Source organism: Balaenoptera musculus, chromosome 6 (genome assembly GCF_009873245.2).
Source record: "Balaenoptera musculus isolate JJ_BM4_2016_0621 chromosome 6, mBalMus1.pri.v3, whole genome shotgun sequence".
NCBI classification, from domain to species: domain Eukaryota; kingdom Metazoa; phylum Chordata; class Mammalia; order Artiodactyla; family Balaenopteridae; genus Balaenoptera; species Balaenoptera musculus.
The window spans coordinates 48,078,435-48,099,358 of record NC_045790.1 but is presented as its reverse complement, the minus strand read 5'-3'; the positions used below and the strand labels follow the sequence as shown (position 1 = coordinate 48,099,358).

Below are 20,924 nucleotides of genomic sequence, written 5' to 3'. Positions count from 1 at the left end.
TTTTTAGCAATGTTTTATAGTTTTCAGTGTACAAGTCTTTTGCCTCCTTGGTTTAGTTTATTCTTAAGTATTTTATTCTTTCTGATACTTATGTAAATGGAATTGTTTTCTTAATTTCCTTTTCAGATTGTTCATTGTTAGTGTTTGTTAGTGGCCAGAGTAGTCACATGGCCAAACCTAAAGTAAGGAGGTGGGGAAGTAAAACCCACCCATCATGGCAGGGTCCTGTAAAGTTACATGGCAGAGTGAGTCCACATGGCGAGAAGTGAAAAATTGGATCCTATAACATGATATTCCATGCTGAAATTTTGAGGGTCAACTTTAGCATTGCTTTTCCAGGGCCCTTCTTCAATGTAGTCTGTTCCCACCTCTTCAACCTACACAACCACAGTGAAAATGTAAAAAGCCAAGGGAATGAAGGGAGTAAGCAGACAAAGGAAGGAGGTATCAAGAGGCCTAAGTAAATTGTTGGCGTCTAACCAGACAAGCAGTAGGTATGGGGGAAAGAACACAAGACAGTGAGTCAGATAGAAGATCTGCCCCTTGATCTTGGGAAGGTCTCTTAACATCTCTGGGCCTCAGTTTTCTCCTCTGGCAGTAAGCTAGATCATCTCTTAAAGACCTTTCCTGTGTGTTAACGCTGCCATACTATAAAAATTCTACCAGTGCTGCCCCCAGAACACAGAACAAGTCAACGTTAGAAAATCCATTCTCTGTACAGATCCAGAGGCACACACATCCATGCAGGTGACCATCTGTGTGTCTCACTGATCTCATCTTCTGCCTTACATCTCAGTTTTATTAGTGTGCTTTTTTGCATCCCATACCAGCTGGGATCTCCTTGCAAGAGAGAAGATAGTCTTAACTAGCTTCACTGTCCCCAGAACACTAGGCACCAAATAGATATTTTTTAACTGAACTGAGAGAAAACCTCCACTATCTTTCATTTTGAATGATTTATCTTGCATTTTAAACCTCCAAATAAATCTCCTCTGGAAGCTAAGTTTCTGGGGTCACAACAGCAAATTCAACAAGTACGAATTTAGAGGTAACGAGTTTTCTCTCACAACTGCAATCAGTTTATTTTACTAATTCTATGATACAAAGGCTTGAGTAGACACCATATCTCAGTTTAATATTTTGGAATTTTAATGTATCAAAATAGGCTCAATGACTATGTAATAAGTATAACATTGTACATGTCCAACGCAGGCTTGGTTGTCAGAAGAGCTGTCAGAAGGCCAAGGTTCTTGACCTATAGAGAAATGAGATCAGTGTTTAAAATTGTTTTCCTAGTCTCTGTTGAAAATTTTTGGCTTGAAAATCACATAAAGAGTAAAATGAAGGCAGACGTTAGACATTTACCAATTAAAGTTTGATTCCTAACTATTACTATATAGTACATGGGGTTTTTTTTCCCCCACTCATTGCGTTTGAAGAAGTGATTTCTTTCAGTATAAAACTGGCATAGGAACTAATTAACTTCAGAAAATGTCCAATGAGTAAATCTTAATTGCTTCATTTTTTTAAAGTTATTACAGGGACATAGGCAAAAATAGGTGCTTTGTGTTCCCCAGGAATTTTTACTTTAATTGAATGAGTAACAGTCACCCTCCAAGCATCCAGAGAATAAAAACATCTCCCATTTGCTTGGGAATGGGAAACATAAGAAAAATGCCATGGGGAAGCCACATCAAACGTATGGCCTCAAAACCCACGGAAACAAACAGCTCAACAGGAATGTATACTTATTGGCTTTATCCTTAAGTACCTTATCCTTACTTCTCCTCACCTCTCCTTCTAGGCTGCCCCATCAAAGGCCACCCTACTCCCAATATCACCTGGTTCCATGGTGACCAGCCAGTTGCCAATACCACAGGACTGACGCATCATATCTTGGCAGCTGGACGGATTCTCCAGGTTGCAAATCTTAGTGGCGGGTCTCAAGGGGAATTCAGCTGCCTTGCTCAGAATGAGGCGGGAATGCTCGTACAGAAGGCCTCTTTAGTGATCCAAGGTAAGAAACCCTTCAGGCATTGGGTGCCAGGCTTGTTTCTTGAAGAAGAGAGTCTACTTGGAAATGTAATTCTCCAGCAGAACAAAGTGATTTCTGATCTCCAGTGGTTCTTAGAACGTGAAAATGGAAGCCCAACCGTGTTGCCATATGGTGAGGCTCTTCAGAAGGGCCACCCACCCCCATCTCAGCAGAAGCTGGAAAAGTCAGTGCTGCTTTCATAGATGCGCCCTTCTGCTCATCATGTTACTGCTGCTCGGGACCAAGGAGATTTCGTCATATAGCAAAGCAACTGTGTTTCCTTTCTGCTGGTTTAACTAGTAAAGAGCACACACACACACTCGCAAAGTTGCCTATTAAGAAAATGCAAGTTTTCTCTGTTGAGCTGGTTTAAAATTACCTCTTGATGTGAACTACGTGGTTACTGCCCGCCTCGGAGAACCAGGGCTGGTGCCAGGACCGCTGATCATCCAGAAGAGGCTCCAGCTGCAGTCACACGCCAAGTGCTTTCCTGGCACCTTCTCTGTGGCCTGTCCGTGTGGCTCATGCATTCACCTTCCAGGCACCTGGGCAGGTCAGAGAGCCCTTGGGTGGGGCCTGGCATTCACGGCCCCAAGAAAGGGTTGTGAATGAGCCCAAAACAGTGGAAAAGGAGCCCAAACTGGCCTTGTTATAGAAACTATGTGGGGCTTTTGAGTTTTCCGTAGACTGGTTCTACCTGTGGCCTATGTGTGATACTTGTAGGGAAAGCAAAATTCTACTGCATGTCTCCTAAAGTGGAGGTTTCCGTGGGAAGGGACAGAGTTCATCCCAGAATAGCACATAATGGGGGAGATTTTCCTGAGCGTAGGTTTTCCCCTTAAACATCCTCCGCCACCATCTCACTTTCCAGACAGGAAAGTCAACGTTGCGTTTTCTTGCCAGCCAGGCGCTCTCTGCTGAAAACCAGAAGGCAGGGCCTATCTGCAAGATTTGTAGCACACGAATCTTTTGAGTGCAAATAAGCACTCAAAATTTACCAGCCCAGTTAGTTTTAACAGCTTTCCTACCAGTGAGTCCCAGACCCCCAAATAGAAAATCCAAAGAAATGGCCTTTCTGACCGACGTCATCATTTCCGTAAGTGCGCCTCTCTGGATAGGTTGTTTTTCTGTAACGTATACAAAGTCCAACTCCAGTATAGACTTTTAAATATGATTGTTAAATACCTCTGATATTTTTATATCTCTTTGTTGAAAAATACAGTCACTTTCTGGGAAACTAATGGAAGGAAAGAGTACTTTAGGAAGTAGGTTTAAAACTACGAGAGCTACAGCCACTGATGAAGTTCTATGTGCCAGGCACTGGGCTAGGCCCTGCACTTTCTTTATATCCAGTCCTCGCAGTAGCATGACAAGATAAGGGCTACTGTACCCACTTTATGGATGAGCCAACGGAGGCCCCTGGAGACCACGTGACTTGCCTAGATCGGTGGGGAATGGAGCCTGCCGCAGGGCAGGGCCTCATTCCTAACAGCATATCATTCCCACCACACCCCACCCCGCCACTCTGAAGGAATAACATGGGCATTGATGCGATCTTCTTTTCACCTCTGGTCCTCCTTCTGTGATAGATTACTGGTGGTCTGTGGACAGACTGGCGACCTGCTCAGCCTCCTGCGGTAACAGGGGTGTTCAGCAGCCCCGCCTGAGGTGTCTCCTGAACAGCACGGAGGTCAACCCCACTCACTGCGCAGGGAAGGTGCGCCCTGCTGTGCAGCCCATCGCCTGCAACCGGAGAGACTGCCCTTCCCGGTGAGTGCGCCGGAGGCTGGCTCAGGCCGCCCACTCCCAAGGATGGGCCTGGACTTTTAGCCAAGTTCATGGCCAGCCCTTGTCTAGCACTGAGAGAGCTACATTAAGTGCAGGTGAGGGGCCCTGACGTCCTTTCCTGGAGGCCCCGGGCCCGCCAGCCTCTCCACTGCACAGAAAACATCCCTCAGGATGAGTCTCCTCCCTTGGCTGTTTCTTCCCTCACTGTTCAGCCGGTTAAAGGCTGCCCAGGCTTCCCAAGGGCCTGACAGGGTCTGTTCAGGGGCCAGGAGCATCCCAGGCCCTGGCAAGAGAGAGCTCCCATACTGCAGTAAGAAGCGGGCTCTTTGGTTGGTTTGTAAGAAAAGAAACGTGTTTGCAGTTGAAGCGTTTAGGGGATAGTGACTACTGGCCTATACCCCAACTCCTCCCCTTTCTTCTAGCTGTAAATACCTGTGCTCATCAGTGCTCCAATTTAGTTAAGGAAATATTATCCTCTCTTCTACAAAGGGTTGCATCCTGCTAAAGCTGACATAAATTTCCATTTCCCATAGTTGCTTCAACTTTGGGTTTACTGTTGACCCTTCAACAATGCAGTGGTCAGGGGCGCCGACCCCGAGCAGTCAGAAATCCACCTATAACTTGATAGTCGGCGCTCCATATCTGCAATTTCACAACAACGGATGGTGTAGTACTGTAGTAGGTATTTCGTGAAAGAGATCCGAGTATAAGTGGATCTGTGCAGTTCATACCTGGGTTGTTCAAGGGCCAACTGTACATTCTCTGCATTTGGGTCCCTTATATAGCTCAGAATGACACCCACAGTCTCTGCCTCTTCCCTCTGCCTTGAGCTTTGAGCAGCTGTGAGTCCCACCGAGCAGTACCCTTCCCCTGCCACCCATTGTCAGGCAGCAGCTAAAGGGATAATGGATGGGCTTGGAGTTGGCACCAGCATGGTGCCCAGAGCCCGGGGAGTCTTGGCTGGGTCCTGAAATGCCCCTTTACTACCTATCTGTGGGACGTTCATCCACTACTTAGGCAACTGCTTTGTGTTTTGCCAGCTGAGTCATAAGAAGCAGCTGAAACCAGGAGAGCCTCAATGAAATATGAAACACACTCCTTAATATCAGCAGTTTGACTTGCTGACGGGAAGGTTTCCACGGGAATGATTAATGTCCTTTTATACCCTTCCTGAACTGTAACATAGCCCGTACCTCTCCTTTCTCAAAGCCCCCACCCCAACTCCTGAAAAATTGCTGAAATGGATATCTGGAAATAAAAGTTGATTGAAAGACAGGCCTGACATTCACCAGGGATACGAGAGGCTGGAAGACTGCCCTTGCCAAGCTGTGTGAAATGAAGAAGAGGTCTTGGACATGCCAGGGACTTTTTGATTTGCTGTGGTGATGGTCAGAGTCAATCAGCCTTATTTACTTCTGCAGATGAAACAATGGCTGGGTCTGCTTGGGTTTCAGTGCCCCCCAGGGGCTTTAAAACACCATCTGCCTGTTTCCTAAGTGGCTCTGCTCCTGCGGGATGGAAATCTGCACGCAGTCATCTCTCTCCAGGGCTAATGGAGCAGAGGAGTTCCACCAAATTAAATAAGTCACAGATCCAGATTCAGGAGGAATTTGCTCCCCGTCCCTGCTACTTACCTCTCCTGAAAGCCAGATGTGGCGCCACTGGAGTAGGAAGTGGCCACAGGCTCACCTTTGCTTGGTTTCCCCACCAGGCTTCCAGGGCACGTCAGCCCCCTTCTTTGCATACAAACAAGTGTGGCCCTCGTAGGCTTTCTGAATAACACTACGAAGTCCCGCTTTGACCCAGGTAGCTGTTTCAGCCACTTCATTTAGATAAATTTTTTTCTCAGGCAGTAAAACAAAATGTTTTCTCTAGATGGAATTAAATGGCTGGAAAGCACCAAATTTTTTTCTCATTCTTTTCCCCAAACTGCACCCCCTTCCCCTCTTCTTTGAGAATTAGCCCAGGGTACAAACATCCAAAGAGAACCCCTCCACATTTGTATAGAGACCAAGGATTTCACAGTGTTTCCCAGCTTACAGCTTGGCTTTATGAGGAAAGCCATTTGTCCCAGTCCTGGTCAGTCTCGCTTCTGAGGGCCCGAATTGCAGTTAGAAGCTAACATCCTGAGAACAACTACTGTCACCACGTACGCAGCCCTCTAGGAGGTGTAAGACCTGTGGACGGTGACTCATGGGCGTGGGAACTGCTCCAGAGAGCCGGAAGGAACTTCGTAGGTTTCTGAGGGATTAAACAAAATCAAATGAGACGTGGGTTAAGGCGAGGTAGAAAAAACAGTGAGTACGAGCAGACAGAACTTGGCTTAACCGAGACCCAGACCGCCTCCAGGGTCAGGGGGCGAGCCAGGTTTGGATCTGACTTCCCTGGGAAACTGTCCCTTCTCTGCCCCACACTTGGATGCCATGAGGAAGTACCAGAACTGCAATGCAGCGTAACCAGCTAAAGGACTGTCTTCCCAGAATGTGTCATCTGCAAGCTCACGGCTTTTGGGGCCAATGTTAAGAAAAGGCAACTGATCTTCAGAAAACTCTTTCACATTGCGCCTTTTTAGTCAATTTCCAAAGGGTATTTGTTTCCTGTGGCTGCCATAGCAAATTACCACAAACATCGTTGCTTAAAACAAGAGAAATCTATTCTCCTACAGTTGTGGAGGCCGGAAGTCCAAAATCAAGGTGTCAGCAGGGCTGTACCCCCTCCAGAGGCTCTGGGAGAGAATCAGTTCCTCGGCCCTTGCAGCTTCTGGAGGCTCCTGGTGTCCCTTGGCTTGTGGCCACATCACTCCAACCTCTGCCTCTGTGGTCACACTGTCTCCTTTTCTATGTCAAATCTCCCTCTGCCTTTCTCTTATAAGGGTACGTGATGGTATTTAATGCCTACCCAGATAATGCAGGACAATCTCATCTCAAAATCTTTAACTATATCTGTAAACACCCTTTGTCCAAATAAGGTAGCATTCACAAGTTCCAGGGATTTGATATAGATATCTCGGCGGGGAGGGGGGTGGATTTTCAGCGTACCACCCCAAGCATATACTGTGAAAAGAGACATGGCCCTGCAATTAGCTGCTGTGTGGTGAGAAGAGGAAGATGCACGGGGCTCCTTTTCTGAGAGTGTATGACATCGTCCCTCTCCTCAAGGCTTGACCCTTTGCCCTGACTCTTCTTCCTCTCTCCAGGTGGATGGTGACCTCCTGGTCCGCCTGTACCCGGAGCTGTGGGGGAGGTGTCCAGACCCGCCGGGTGACCTGCCAGAAGCTGAAAGCCTCTGGGATCTCCACTCCTGTGTCCAATGACATGTGCACACAGCTTGCCAAACGTCCAGTCGACACCCAGGCCTGTAACCAACAGCTGTGTGTGGAGTGGGCCTTCTCCAGCTGGGGCCAGGTGAGAGGGCTTTTTTATTTTTATTTTTATTTTTTATTGAAGTAGAGTTGATTTACAGTGTTTCAGGTGTACAGCAAAGTGAATCAGTTGTGCATATATATATCTTCTTTTTCAGATTCTTTTCTATTATAGGTTACTACAAGATATTGAGTTGAGTTCCCTGTGCTATACAGTAGGTCCCTGTCATTTATCTTTCATATATATAGTAGTCTGTATCTGTTAATTCCAAATTTATCCCTCCCCCTTCTTTACCCTTTGGTAGCCATAAGTTTGTTTTTCAAGTCTGTGAGTCTGTTTCTGTTTTGTAAATAAGTTCATTTCTATCATTTTTTTAGATCCCACATATAAGCGATATCATATGATATTTGTCTCCTTCTGACTTACTTCACTTAGTATGATAATCTCTAGCTGCATCCATGTTGCTGCAAATGGCATTATTTCGTTCTTTTTTATGGCTCAGTAGTATTCCATTGTATATATGCACCACATTTTCTTTATCCATTCATCTCTCAATGGACATTCGGGTTGTTTCCATGTCTTGGCTATTGTGAATAGTGCTGCAGTGAACATTGGGGTGCATGTGTCTTTTGGGGTTTTTTAAAATTAATTTTTATTGGAGTATAGTTGATTTACAATGTTTTGTCAGTTTCTGCTATACAGCAAAGTGAATCAGCTACACATATACATATATCCATTCTTTTTTAGATTCTTTTCCCATATAGCTCATTACATAGTATTGAGTAGAGTTCCCTATGCTATACAGTAGGTTCTTATTAGTTATCTATTTTATATATAGTAGCATCTATATGTCAATCCCAATCTCCCAATCTATCCCTCCCCCTCCTTCCCTCCTGGTAACCACAAGTTTGTTTTCCACATCTGTGACGCCATTTCTGTTCTGCATACAAGTTCATTTATACCATTCTTTTAGATTCCACAAATAAGCGGTATCATATGATATTTGTCTTTCTCTGTCTTACTTCACTCAGTATGACAATCTCTAGGTCCATCCACATTGCTGCAAATGGCATTATTTCCTTCTTTTTTATGGCTGAGTAATATTCCATTGTATATATGTACCACATCTTCTTTATCCATTCATCCGTTGATGGACATCTAGGTTGCATCCGTGTCCTGGCTGTTGTAAATAGTGCTGCAGTGAACATTGGGGTGCATGTATGGTTTTCTCTGGATATGTGCCCAGGACTGGGATTGCTAGATCATATTGTAGCTCTATTTTTAGTTTTTTAGGAACCTCCATACTGTTCCCCATAGTGGCTGTAGCAATTTACATTCCCACCAACAGTGTAAGAGGGTTCCCTTTTCTCCACACCCTCTCCAGCATTTGTTACTTGTAGACTTTTTAATGATGGCCATTCTGACTGGTGTGAGGTGGTACCTCACTGTAGTTTTTATTTGCATTTCTCTAATATTTAGCGATGTTGAGCATCTTTTCATGTGCCTATTGGCCATCCATATTTCTTCTTTGGAGAGAGGTCTGTTTAGGTCTTCTGCCCATTTTTTGGATTGGGCTGTTTGTTTTTTGTTGTTGAGTTGTATGAGCTGTTTGTATATTTTGGAAATTAAGCCCTTGTTGGTCGCAGCATTTGTGAATATTTTCTCCCATTCTGTAGGTTTTCTTTTCGTCTTGTTTATGGTTTACTTTGCTGTGCAAAAGCTTGTGAGTTAGATTAGGTCCCATTTGTTTATTTTTGTATTTATTTCTATTGCCTTGGGAGACGGAACTAAGAAAACATTTGTACAATTTATGTCAGAGAATGTTTTGCCTATGTTCTCTTCTAGGAATTTTATGGTATCGTGTCTTATGTTTTAAGTCTTTAAGCCATTTTGAGTTTGTTTTTGTGTATGGTGAGAGGGTGTGTTTTAACTCCATCCATTTACATGCAGCTGTCCAACTTTCCCAACACCACTTGCTGAAAGAGGCTGTCTTTTTCCCGTTTTATATTCTTGCCTCCTTTGTCAAAGATTAATTGACCTTAGGTGTGTGGGCTTATTTCTGGGCTCTCTATTCTGTTCCGTTGATCCATATGTCTGTTTTTGTGCCAATACCATGCTGTTTTGATTACTGTAGCTTTGTAGTATTGTCTGAAGTCTGGGAGGGTTTTGCCTCCTGCTTTGTTCTTTTTCTTCAGGATTGCCTTGGCAATTCTAGGTCTTTTATGGTACCATGTAAATTTTAGGATTATTTGTTCTAGTTCTGTGAAACATGTCATGAGTAATTTGATATGGATCTCATTAAATCTGTAGATTGCTTTGGGTAGTATGGCCATTTTAACAATATTAATTCTTCCAATCCAAGAGCATGGGATATCTTTCCATTTCTTTGAGTCATCTTTAATTTCCTTTATTAATGTTTTATAGGTCTCAGCGAATATGTCTTTCACCTCCTTGGTGAGGTTTATTCCTAAGTATTTTCTTTTGGGGGTTGCAATTTTAAAAGGTATTGTTTCTTTTACATTCCCTGTCTGATATTTTGTTGTCGGTGTAAAGAAATGCAACAGATTTCTGTATGTTAATCTTGTATCGGGCTACCTTGCTGAATTTTTCTAGTAGTTTTTGTGTGGAGTCTTTAGGGTTTTCTATATATAGTATCATATCATCTGCATATAATGACAGTTTTAGCTCTTCCCTTCCAATTTGGATACCTTTTTAAGATTTTTTTGATGTGGACCATTTTTAAAGTCTTTATTGAATTTTGTTACAATATTGCTTCTGTTTTATGTTTCGGTTCTTTGGCCACGAGGCACGTGGGATCTTAGCTTCCTGACCAGGGATCAAACCCACACCCACTGCATTGGAAGGTGAAGTCTTAACCACTGGACTGCCAGGGAAGTCCCCCCAATTTGGATACCTTTTATTTCTTTTTCTTGTCTGATTGCTGTGGCTAGGACTTCCAATACTATGTTGAATAGAAGAAGTGAGAGTGGGCATCCTTGTCTTGTTCCAGATTTTAGCAGGAAGGTTTTCAGCTTTTCACCATTGAGTATTATATTGTCTGTGGGTTTCTCATAAATAGCTTTTATTATCTGGAGATATGTTCCCTCTATACCCACTTTGGTAAGAGTTTTTTTTTTATCATGAATGGATGTTGAATTTTGTCAAATGCTTTTTCTGCATCTATTGAGATGATCATTTGTTTTTTGTCTTTTGTTTATGTGGTGTTATCACATTCATTGATTTCATATGCTGAACCATCCTTGTGAACTTGGGACGAATCCCACTTGGTCATGGTGTTACGATATTTTTTATGTGTTGCTGGATTCAGTTTGCTAATATTTTGTTGAGAATTTTTCAATCTATATTCATCAGATCTTGGCCTGTAATTATCCTTTTTGGTGGTGTCTTTGCTGGACATTGGTCTTTTAAAGAAATTTCTCCAGTGACTCTAAGTCAATTGCTCAGGAGAGGGATCTAAACATGGGCATGTTTTAGAAGGCACCCAAGTGATTCTAATGTGCAGTCAGGGTAGAGAACCATTGTTCCAGGCCAAGAAGAGTTGAAGCCTAGCTGCTACCAACAACTCCTTTCTCAATTCCCTGCTGGAGGTTAACCAAAAAAGTCCCAGGTTAGCTCAAGAGAGAGCAGAAATGGGGACTCAGCTGGATGGAGGGAGGAACCACAGTGACTCTCCATTTGGAGAGGAAATTTTATGTTTTAGTTATAACTTAAAAGAAAGACCAACACAAACTGAAGGTTCTTCATCAGGAAGAGCAAACCTGAGCAGTGACACACACCAGGCCATGACAGAAGCAGCCAAGGGCTGTGCGGTGCTGTCATCATTTCTGAGCCAGGTCATTGTTTCTGAGCCAGGTGGGACTGAGCACAAGTCAGGAACTCCCATTTGTAATTAGAGGCCTAGGTTTTGCCCAGTGCAGGTAGATAAGGCCTCTATTTAGACAAAGCATAGTTGTCCTATTCATCATCTGACTCCTTCTCTGTTTTAGAATGTTGTTGGCACCAAAAAAAAAAAAAAAATCTGGTGTGGTCCTTGAGGGAAATGATATAATTGTATATACTCTGTTTTTCCTAAAGTCTGGGTTCAAAACTTACTGGAGACCTACTGAGCATCTAAGAGCTGCCTGCCAGGACTGATAATCAGCTGGTACCTACCAACTATGTGGGAACAACTGTTGGGGTTTGTCAGAGGCCCGTGCTAATTGGTAGGATAACTGTTTTGATTGGTCAGGCATAATTTCCGAATGGTCAGTATCTGAAACATACCATTAAGCTTGGCCTGCGAGGACATGCCAAAGCAACCACACAGCTCTGAATTCTTTGTGTAACTATGAAATAGTGTGACCGAATGCTTGGGGGCAGTTAGCAACTTGAACTTATTGGAACTGGTATCTACACATTACTGCATTCATGTTCCCTCATCCCAACCCTGAAGTGTGTTCTTTGGAAAACAATCACTTGGAACATCCTATTAAGTTAATACACTGGGGTCATCTCTAATGAAGATGAAATGTTATTTGGGGGAAAATGTGGCCACAGAATTCATTTGCAACTTATAAGCCATTTGTGTCCCAGGTGAGCCTGGGAATAATGCTCAACACTGGCAAATCAATATGCTCAGCTGGAGGCTCCTTTTTGGGGCCTCTAGCAGCCCCCCTTATTTCCAGTGACCTAATACATGTGCTTCTTAATCAAAGAGGCATGAGCTCCCCCTTGTTCCCATGCCTGGGGGATATCATCTTTCTCTTACCTGGAAAAGCCCACTTCTGATAGCTCTCATTCCACCCAAGGCAGCTCTGCTTCTAGGCCCTCAAGGCTTATTGGCAGTTTGTGAAATTACAATTGGGAACAGATCTGGCTACACATGGGAGATGTTTCTGCATTGTATCACTGAGGTCACTCAAGGGCATATACGTGCACACTGATCATGCTGAGTGATTATTTTTCCTAAAAGACAGAAAAATAGGTCTTTCCCCCTTCCTTCCTCTCTAACACTCTTCACCCCCTTCTTCTTTCTTCTAGAACCCACTAGGCAAGTTTGTCTCAAGCTTTAATGTGAATCACTGATGGATCTTGTTAAAAATGTAAATTCTCATCTAGGAAGTCTGGAATAGAGCTTTGGATGCTGAAATTTTTTTTAATGGAAGTATAGTTGATTTAGTTTCAGGTGTACAGCAAAGTGATTCAGTTATACATATTTTTCAGATTATTTTCCTTTATAGGTTATTACAAAATATTGAGTATAGTTCCCTGTGCTATACAGTAAGTCCTTGTTGGTTATCTATTTTATATATAGTATGTGTTTATGTTAATCTCAAACTCCTAATTTATCCCTGCCCCCCCTTTCCCCTTTGGTAACCATAAGTTTCTCTTCTATGTCTGTGGGTCTATTTCTGTTGTGTATATAAGTTCATTTGTATAATTTTTTTTTAGATTCCACATATAAGCAATATCATATGATATTTGTTGTTCTCTGTCTGGCTTACTTCACTCAGTATGACAACCTCTGGGTCCCTCCATGTTGCTGCAAATGGCAGTATTTCCTTCTTTTTTATGGCTAAGTAGGATTCCATTGATAAATATACCACATCTTCTTTATCCATTCCTCTGTCAATAGACATTTAGGTTGCTTCCAGGTCTTGGCTATTGTAAATAGTGCTGCAATGAACACTGGGGTGCATGTATCTTTTCCAACTATGGTTTTCTCCAGATATATGGCCAGGAGTGGGATTGCAGGATCATATGGTAGCTGTATTTTTAGTTTTTTAAGGAACCTCCATACTGTTCTCCATAATGGCTGCATCAATTTTCATTCCCACTGACAGTTGTAGGAGGATTCTTCTTTCTCCACTCTCTCCAGTATTATCTGTAGACTTTTTGATGATGGCCTTTCTGACCAGTGTGAGGTGATGCCTCATTGTAGTTTTGATTTGCATTTCTCTAATAATTAGTGATGCTGAGCATCCTTTCATGTGCCTTTTGGCCATCTGTGTATCTTCCTTGGAGAAATATCTATTTAGATCTTCTATTTTTTGATTGGGTTGCTTTTTTGATATTGAGCTGTATGAGCTGTTTGTATATTTTGGAGATTAATCCCTTGTCAGTTGCATCACTTGCAAATATTTTCTCCCATTCTGTAGGTTGCCTTTTCGTTTTGTTTATGGTTTCCTTTGCTATGCAAATGCTTTTAAGTTTAACTAGGTCCCATTTGTTTTTGTTTTTATTTCCATTACTCCAGGTAGTGTATCCAAAAAGATATTGCTGTGATTTATGTCAAAGAGTGTTCTGCCTATGTTTTCCTCTAGCAGTTTTATAGTATCCAGTTTTACATTTAGGTCTTTAATCCATTTTGAGTTTATTTTGTGTGTGTGGTGTTAGAGAATGTTCTAATTTCATTGACATGTAGCTGTCCAGTTTTCCCAGCACAACTTATTGAAGAGACTGTCTTTTCTCCATTGTATAGTCTTGCCTCCTTTGTCATAGATTAATTGACCATAGGTGCATGGGTTTATTTCTGGGCTTTCTATCCTGTTCCATTGATCTATATTTCTGTTTTTCTGCCAGTACCATACTGTTTTGATTACTGTAACTTTGTAGTATAGTCTGAAGTCAGGGAGCCTGATTCCTCTATTGGATGCTGAATTTTTAATTGAATTATTTTTATAATTCACATAACATTATATTAGTTTTAGGAGTACAACATAATGATTTGATATTTGTATATATTTCAAAATGATCACCACAATAAGTCTAATTAATATCCTTCACTATACAGTTACTAAAAACATTTTTTCTTCTGATGAGAACTTTTAAGATCTATTTAACTTCCAAATATGCAATACTGTATTATTAACTATAGTCATCATGCTGTATATTACATCTCCATGACTTACTTATTTTATAACTTGAAGCTTGTACCTTTTGATCCCCTTCACTATTTTACCCACCCCCTGACTATGACAACCACCAATCTGTTCTCTGTATCTATTTTTTTGGTTTTGTTTAGATTCCACATATAAATGAGACCATATGGTATTTGTCTTTCTCTGGCATATTTTACTTAGCACGATGTCCTCAGGTCCATTAGTGTTGCCACAAATGGCAAGATTTTATTTTTTTTAATTGCTGATTAATATTCCTGTGTGTGTATATACACACATGTCACTTATATACGTGTGTGTGTATGTATATACACATATCACATTTTCTTTATCAATTTATCCATTGATGGACACTTAGGTTGGCTGCATATCTTGGCTATTGTAAATAATGCTGTAATGAACATGGGGGTGCACATATCTTTTCAAATTAGTGTTTTTATTTTCTTCAGGTAAATACCCAGAAGTGGAATTGCTGGTTCATTTTTAATTTTTAATTTTTTGAGGCCCCTCCATACTGTTTTCCAAAGTGGCTGCATCTATTTACATTCCCACCAACAGTTCACAGGGGTTTCCTTTTCTCCACATCCTCACCAACACTTATTTCTTGGCTTTCTGATAATAGCCATCCTAACAGGTGTGAGGTGATATCTCACTGTGGTTTTGATATGCATTTCCCTCATAATTAGTGATGCTGAGTACCTTATTTTTTTTCATGTACCTGTTGGCCATTTGCATGTCTTCTTCAAAAAAATGTCTATTCAGATCCTCTGCCCCTTTTTAAATTGGATTTTTTTTCTATTGAGTTATATGAGCTCTTTATATGTTTTAGATATTAAACCTTTATCAGATATATGATTTGCAAATATTTTCTCCCATTCAATAAGTTGCCTTCTCATTTTATTGAAGGTTTTCTTTGCTGTGCAAAAGCTTTTTAGTTTGATACAGTCCCACTTCTTTATTTTTGCTTTAAAAATAATCATCCCTAAAATCAATGTCAAGGAGCTTACCACCTATGTTTTCTTCTAGCAGTTTTCTGGTTTCAGGTCTTCTGTCAAGTCTTTAATCCATTTTGAGTTAATTTTTGTGTATGGTATAAGGTAGTGATTCAGTTTCATTCTTTTGCATGTGACTGTCAAGTTTTCCCAACATTTATTGAGGAGACTGTCCTTTCCCCACTGTATATTCTTGGCTCCTTTGTTGTAAATTAATTAACCATATATGCGTGGGTTTATTTCTGGGCTATTCTGTTCAATATATGTGTGTCTGTTTTTATGCAACACTATACTGTGATTACTATAATTTTGTATCACTAGTATAGTTTGAAGTCAGTGATGCCTCCAGTGTTTTCTTTCTAAAGATTGCTTTGACTATTTGGGGTCTTCTGTGATTCCATACAAATTTTAGGATTGTTTATTCTATTTCTGTGGAAAATGCCATTGGAATTTTGATAGGGATTGTAGTGAATCGGTAGATTGCTTTGAGTAGTATGGACATTGTAACAATATTGATTCTTTCAATCAATGAGCGTGGAATATCTTTCCATTTATTTTTGTCATCCTCAATTTCTTTCATTAATGTCTTCAGTGTATAGGTCTTTCATCTCCTTCATTAAATTTATTCCTGGGTATTTTATTCTTTTTGGTGTAATTTTAAATGGGATTGTTTTCTTAATTTCCCTTTCTGAGAGTTTGTTATTAGTGTATAGAAATGCAATTGATTTTTGTATGTTGATTTTGTATTCTGCAACTTTACTGAATTTGTTTATTAGTTCTAACAGTTTTTTTGGTGGCGTCTTTAGGATTTTCTATAAATAGTGTCATGTCATCTGCAAATAGTGACAGTTTTACTTCTTCCCTTCCAATCTAGATGCCTTTTTTTTTTTTCCTTGCCTATTTGCTCTTGCAAAGACAATACTATGTTGAATAAAAGTGGCAAGAGTGGGCATCCTTGTCTTGTTCCTGATCTTAGGGGAAAAGCTTTCAGCTTTCCACTTTTGAGTATGATGTTAGTTGTGGACTTGTCATATATGACCTTTATTATGTTAAGGTACATTCTGTCTACATACACTTTGTTGAGAGTTTTTATCATAAACAGATGTTGAATTTTGTCAAATGCTTTTTCTCCACCTATTGAGATGATCAAATGACTTTTATCCTTCATTTTGTTAATGTGGTATATCACATATTGATTGCTTTGTGGATACTGAACCGTCATTGCATTCCTGGAACAAATCTCATTTTATCATGGTCTTTGATCCTTTTAGTGTATTGTTGAATTTGGTTTGCTAATATTTTATTGAGGATTTTTGCATCTATGTTCATCAGAGATATTGGCCTGTAATTTTCTTTTTTGTGTCACCCTTGTCTGGTTTTTAGTTTCACGGTAATGCTGGCCTCATAAAATGAGTTTGCAAGAGTTCCCTCCTCTTGTATTTTTTGGAGGAGTTTGAGAAGAATTGATATTAATTCTTCTTTGAATGCTTGGTAGAATTCACAAGTGAAGCTGTCTGGTCCTGGACTTTTGCTTGTTGGGTGGTTTTTGATTACTGACTCAATCTCCTTACTTGTATTGGTCTGTTCAGATTTTCTAGTTCATCGTGATTCAGTCTGGGTAGGTTGTATGTTTCTAGGAATTTATCCATGTTTCTAGGCTGTCTAATTTGTTGGCGTATAATTGTTCAGAGTAGTCTCTATGATACTTGTATTTCTGTGGTATCAGTTGTTATAGCTCCTCTTTCATTTCTCATTTTATTTGAGTCCTCTGTCTCTTTTGCTTGGTGAGTCTAGCTAAGGCTTATAAATTTTGTTTATCTTTTCAAAGAACCAGCTCTTTGTTTCATTGATCTTTTCTATTGGCTTTTTAGTCTCTACTTCTGCTCTAAAATTTGTTATTGTTCTCCTACTAATTTTGACCTTCATTTATTCTTCTTCTTCTATTTCCTTGAGGTGTAAAGTTAGGTTGTTTGAGACTTTTCTTGTTTCTTGAGGTAGGCATTTATCACTGTGAACTTCCCTCTTAGAACTGTTTTTGCTGTACCCCACAAGTTTTGGTATGTAATATTCCCATTTTCATTTGTCTCAAAATATTTTATTTCTCTTTTGACCCATTGAACGTTCAGTAGCATGTTGTTTAATCTCCACATATTTGCAAGTTTTCCAGTTTTCTTCTTGAAATTGATTTCTAGTTTCATACTATTGAGGTCAGAAATGATTATTTATATCATTTCAATCTTAAATTTATTAAGATTTGTTTTTTGCCCTGTCATATGATCTATCCTAGGAAGTGTTCCATGTGCACTTGAGAAGACTGTGTTCTGTTGCTGTTGGATGGGATGTTCTATATATATCTGTTAAATTCGTCTGGTCTAACATATTGTTTAAAGCTGATGTTTCTTTATTGATTCTCTGTCTGGATGATCTATCCATTGATATAAGTGGGGTATTAAAGCCCCCTGCTATTTTTATATTGCTGTCTATTTCTCCACTTAGGTCTGTTAATATTTGGCTTTATATATTTAGGTGCTCCTATGTTGGGAGCATAAATATTTACAAATGTTATGTCCTCTTGTGGATTGACCCCTTTATCATTATGCAGTTCCCTTCTTTGTCTCTTATACCAGAAAAATTAGACTTTTAAACAAAGACTGTCATAAGTATAGCTACGCCCAGTTTCTTTTGGGCTCCATTTGCATGAAATATCTTTTTATATATCTTTTATCCCTTCGTTTTCAGTTTGCGTGTTCTTACGTTTGAAGGGAGTCTCTTGTAGGCAGCATATACATGGGTCTTGTTTTTTTCTATCCATTCAGCTACTCTGTCTTTTGAATTGAGAATTTAGTCCATTTACCTTTAAAGATATATTGGTATGTATGTACTTAATGCTTTCTGGCTGTTTTGAAGTCCTCTCTGTTCCTTTCTTCTGCTCCTGCTTTCTTCCTTTGTGGTTTGATGACTTTCTTAAGTGGTATACTTATATTCCTTTTTTTTATTTTTTGTGATTATATTTTTGTTTTGTGGTTACTATGAGGCTTATATATTATAGAGTATATCCTTAACAGTCTATTTTAAATGGATAAAAACTTAAGTTTGTTGTAAACTTAAACCATTCTAAAGCTTAACATTTTTACTCTTACCCCTTCCCCATGTTTTATGATTTTGATGCCACATTTTATATCTTTGTATCTTGTGTATCCTTAAAGAATTATTGTAATCGTAGTTATTTTTACCACGTTTGTCTTCTTACCTTCATACTAGCTTTATAAGTGATTAATCCACTACATGTTCAGTATAATTATTGCCCTTTCTTTTCAGCTTACAGAAGCCCCTTTAACATTTCTTGTAAGGCTGGTTCAGTAGTGATGAACTCCCTTGCCTTCTGCTTATCTGGAAAACTCTTTCTCTCTCCAATTCTTTTTTTTTTTGGTGATGCTTTATTATTATTTTTTTAATTCTTGAATTTTATTTTATTTACTTTTTTATACAGTAGATTATTTGTCATCAATTATAAACACATCAGTGTATACATGTCAATCCCAATTGCCCAATTCATCACACCACCATCCCCACCCCCCCGCGGCTTTCCCCCCTTGGTGTCCATACGTTTGTTCTCTACATCTGTGTCTCAACTTCTGCCCTGCAAACCGGTTAATTTGTACCATTTTTCTAGGCTGCACATACATGCGTTAAAATACGATATTTGTTTTTCTCTTTGACTTACTTCACCCTGTATGACAGTCTCTACATCCATCCACGTCTCAACAAATGACTCAATTTCGTTCCTTTTCATGGCTGAGTAATATTCCATTGTATATATGTACCACATCTTCTTTATCCATTCGTCTGTCGATGGGCATTTAGGTTGCTCTCATGAGCTAGCTATTGTAAATAGTGCTGCAATGAACATTGGGGAGCATGTGGCTTTTTGAATTATGGTTTTCTCTGGGTATATGCCCAGTAGTGGGATTGCTGGATCATATGGTAATTCTATTTTTAGTTTTTTAAGGAACCTCCATACTGTTCTCCATAGTGGTTGTATCAATTTACATTCCCACCAACAGTGCAAGAGGGTTCCCTTTTCCCCACACCCTCTCCAGCATTTGTTGTTTGTAGATTTTCTGATGATGCCCATTCTAACTGGTGTGAGGTGATACCTCATTGTAGTTTTGTTTTGCATTTCTCTAATAATTAGTGATGTTGAGCAGCTTTTCATGTGCTTCTTGGCCATCTATATGTCTTCTTTGGAGAAATGTCTATTTAGGTCTTCTGCCCGTTTTTGGATTGGGTTGTTTGCTTCTTTAATATTGAGCTGCATGAGCTGTTTATATATTGGATATTAATCCTTTGTCCGTTGATTCATTTGCAAATATTTTCTCCCATTCTGAGGGCTGTCTTTTCGTCTTGTTTATGGTTTCCTTTGCTGTGCAAAAGCTTTTAAGTTTCACTAGGTCCCAATTGTTTATTTTTGTTTTTATTTCCATTACTCTAGGAGGTGGATGAAAAAAGATCTTGCTGTGATTTATGTCAAAGAGTGTTCTTCCTATGTTTTCCTCTTAAGAGTTTTACAGTGTCCGGTCTTACATTTAGGTCTCTAATCCATTTTGAGTTTATTTTTGTTTCTGGTGTTTGGGAGTGTTCTAATTTCATTCTTTTACATGTAGCTGTCCAGTTTTCCCAGCACCACTTATTGAAGAGACTGTCTTTTCTCCATTGTATATCCTTGCCTCCTTTGTCATAGATTAGTTGACCATAGGTGCGTGGGTTTATCTCTGGGCTATCTTCTTCCATTGATCTATGTTTCTGTTTTTGTGCCAGTACCATACTGTCTTGATTACTGTAGCTTTGTAGTATAGTCTGAAATCAGGGAGTCTGATTCCTCCAACTCCGTTTTTTTCCCTCAAGACTGCTTTGGCTATTCGGGGTCTTTTGTGTCTCCATACAAGTTTTAAGATTTTTTGTTCTAGTTCTGTAAAAAATGCCACTGGTAATTTGATAGGGATTGCATTGAATCTGTAGATTGCTTTGGGTATTATAGTTATTTTCACAATATTGATTCTTCCAATCCAAGAACATGGTATATCTCTCCATCTGTTAGTATCATCTTTAATTTCTTTCATCAGTGTCATAGTTTTCTGCATACAGGTCTTTTGTCTCCTTAGGTAGGTTTATTCCTAGGTATTTTATTCTTTTTGTTGCAGTGGTAAATGGGAGTGTTTCCTTAATTTCTCCTTCAGATTTTTCTTCATTAGTGTATAGGAATGCAAGAGATTTCTGTGTATTAACTTTGTATCCTGCAACTTTACCAAATTCCTTGATTAGCTCTAGTAGTTTTCTGGTGGCATTTTTAGGATTCTCTATGTATAGTATCATGCCATCTGCAAACAGTGACAGTTTTACTTCTTCTTTTCCAATTTGTATTCCTTTTATTTCTTTTTCTTCTCTGATTGCCGAGGCTAGGACTTCCAAAACTATGTTGAATAATAGTGGTGAGAGTGGACATCCTTGTCTTGTTCCTGATCTTAGAGGAAATGCTTTCAGTTTTTCACCATTGAGAATGATGTTTGCTGTGGGTTTGTCATATATGGCCATTATTATGTTGAGGTAAGTTCCCTCTATGCCCACTTTCTGGAGAGTTTTTATCATAAATTGGTGTTGAATTTTGGCAAAAGCTTTTTCTGCATCTATTGAGAAGATCATATGGTTTTATTCTTCAGTTTGTTAATATGGTGTATCACATTGATTGATTTGCATATATTGAAGAATCCTTGCATCCCTGGGATAAATCCCACTTGATCATGGTGTATGATCCTTTTAATGTGTTGTTGGATTCTGTTTGCTAGTATTT

General features: G+C 39.8%; 1 protein-coding gene across 2 annotated transcripts in view; it reads left to right on the top strand.

The window, feature by feature from the left end:
* The window catches only part of ADAMTSL1 (ADAMTS like 1), a 1,026,618-nt gene that overhangs the window by 982,203 nt on the left and 23,491 nt on the right, over positions 1–20,924 (top strand). For both annotated transcript variants that reach the window (XM_036856350.1, XM_036856351.1), the window contains 3 exons: positions 1,805–2,017; positions 3,625–3,805; positions 7,020–7,227. In XM_036856350.1, the coding sequence (XP_036712245.1) occupies positions 1,805–2,017; positions 3,625–3,805; positions 7,020–7,227 (602 nt within the window). The remainder of the gene's footprint in view (positions 1–1,804; positions 2,018–3,624; positions 3,806–7,019; positions 7,228–20,924) is intronic.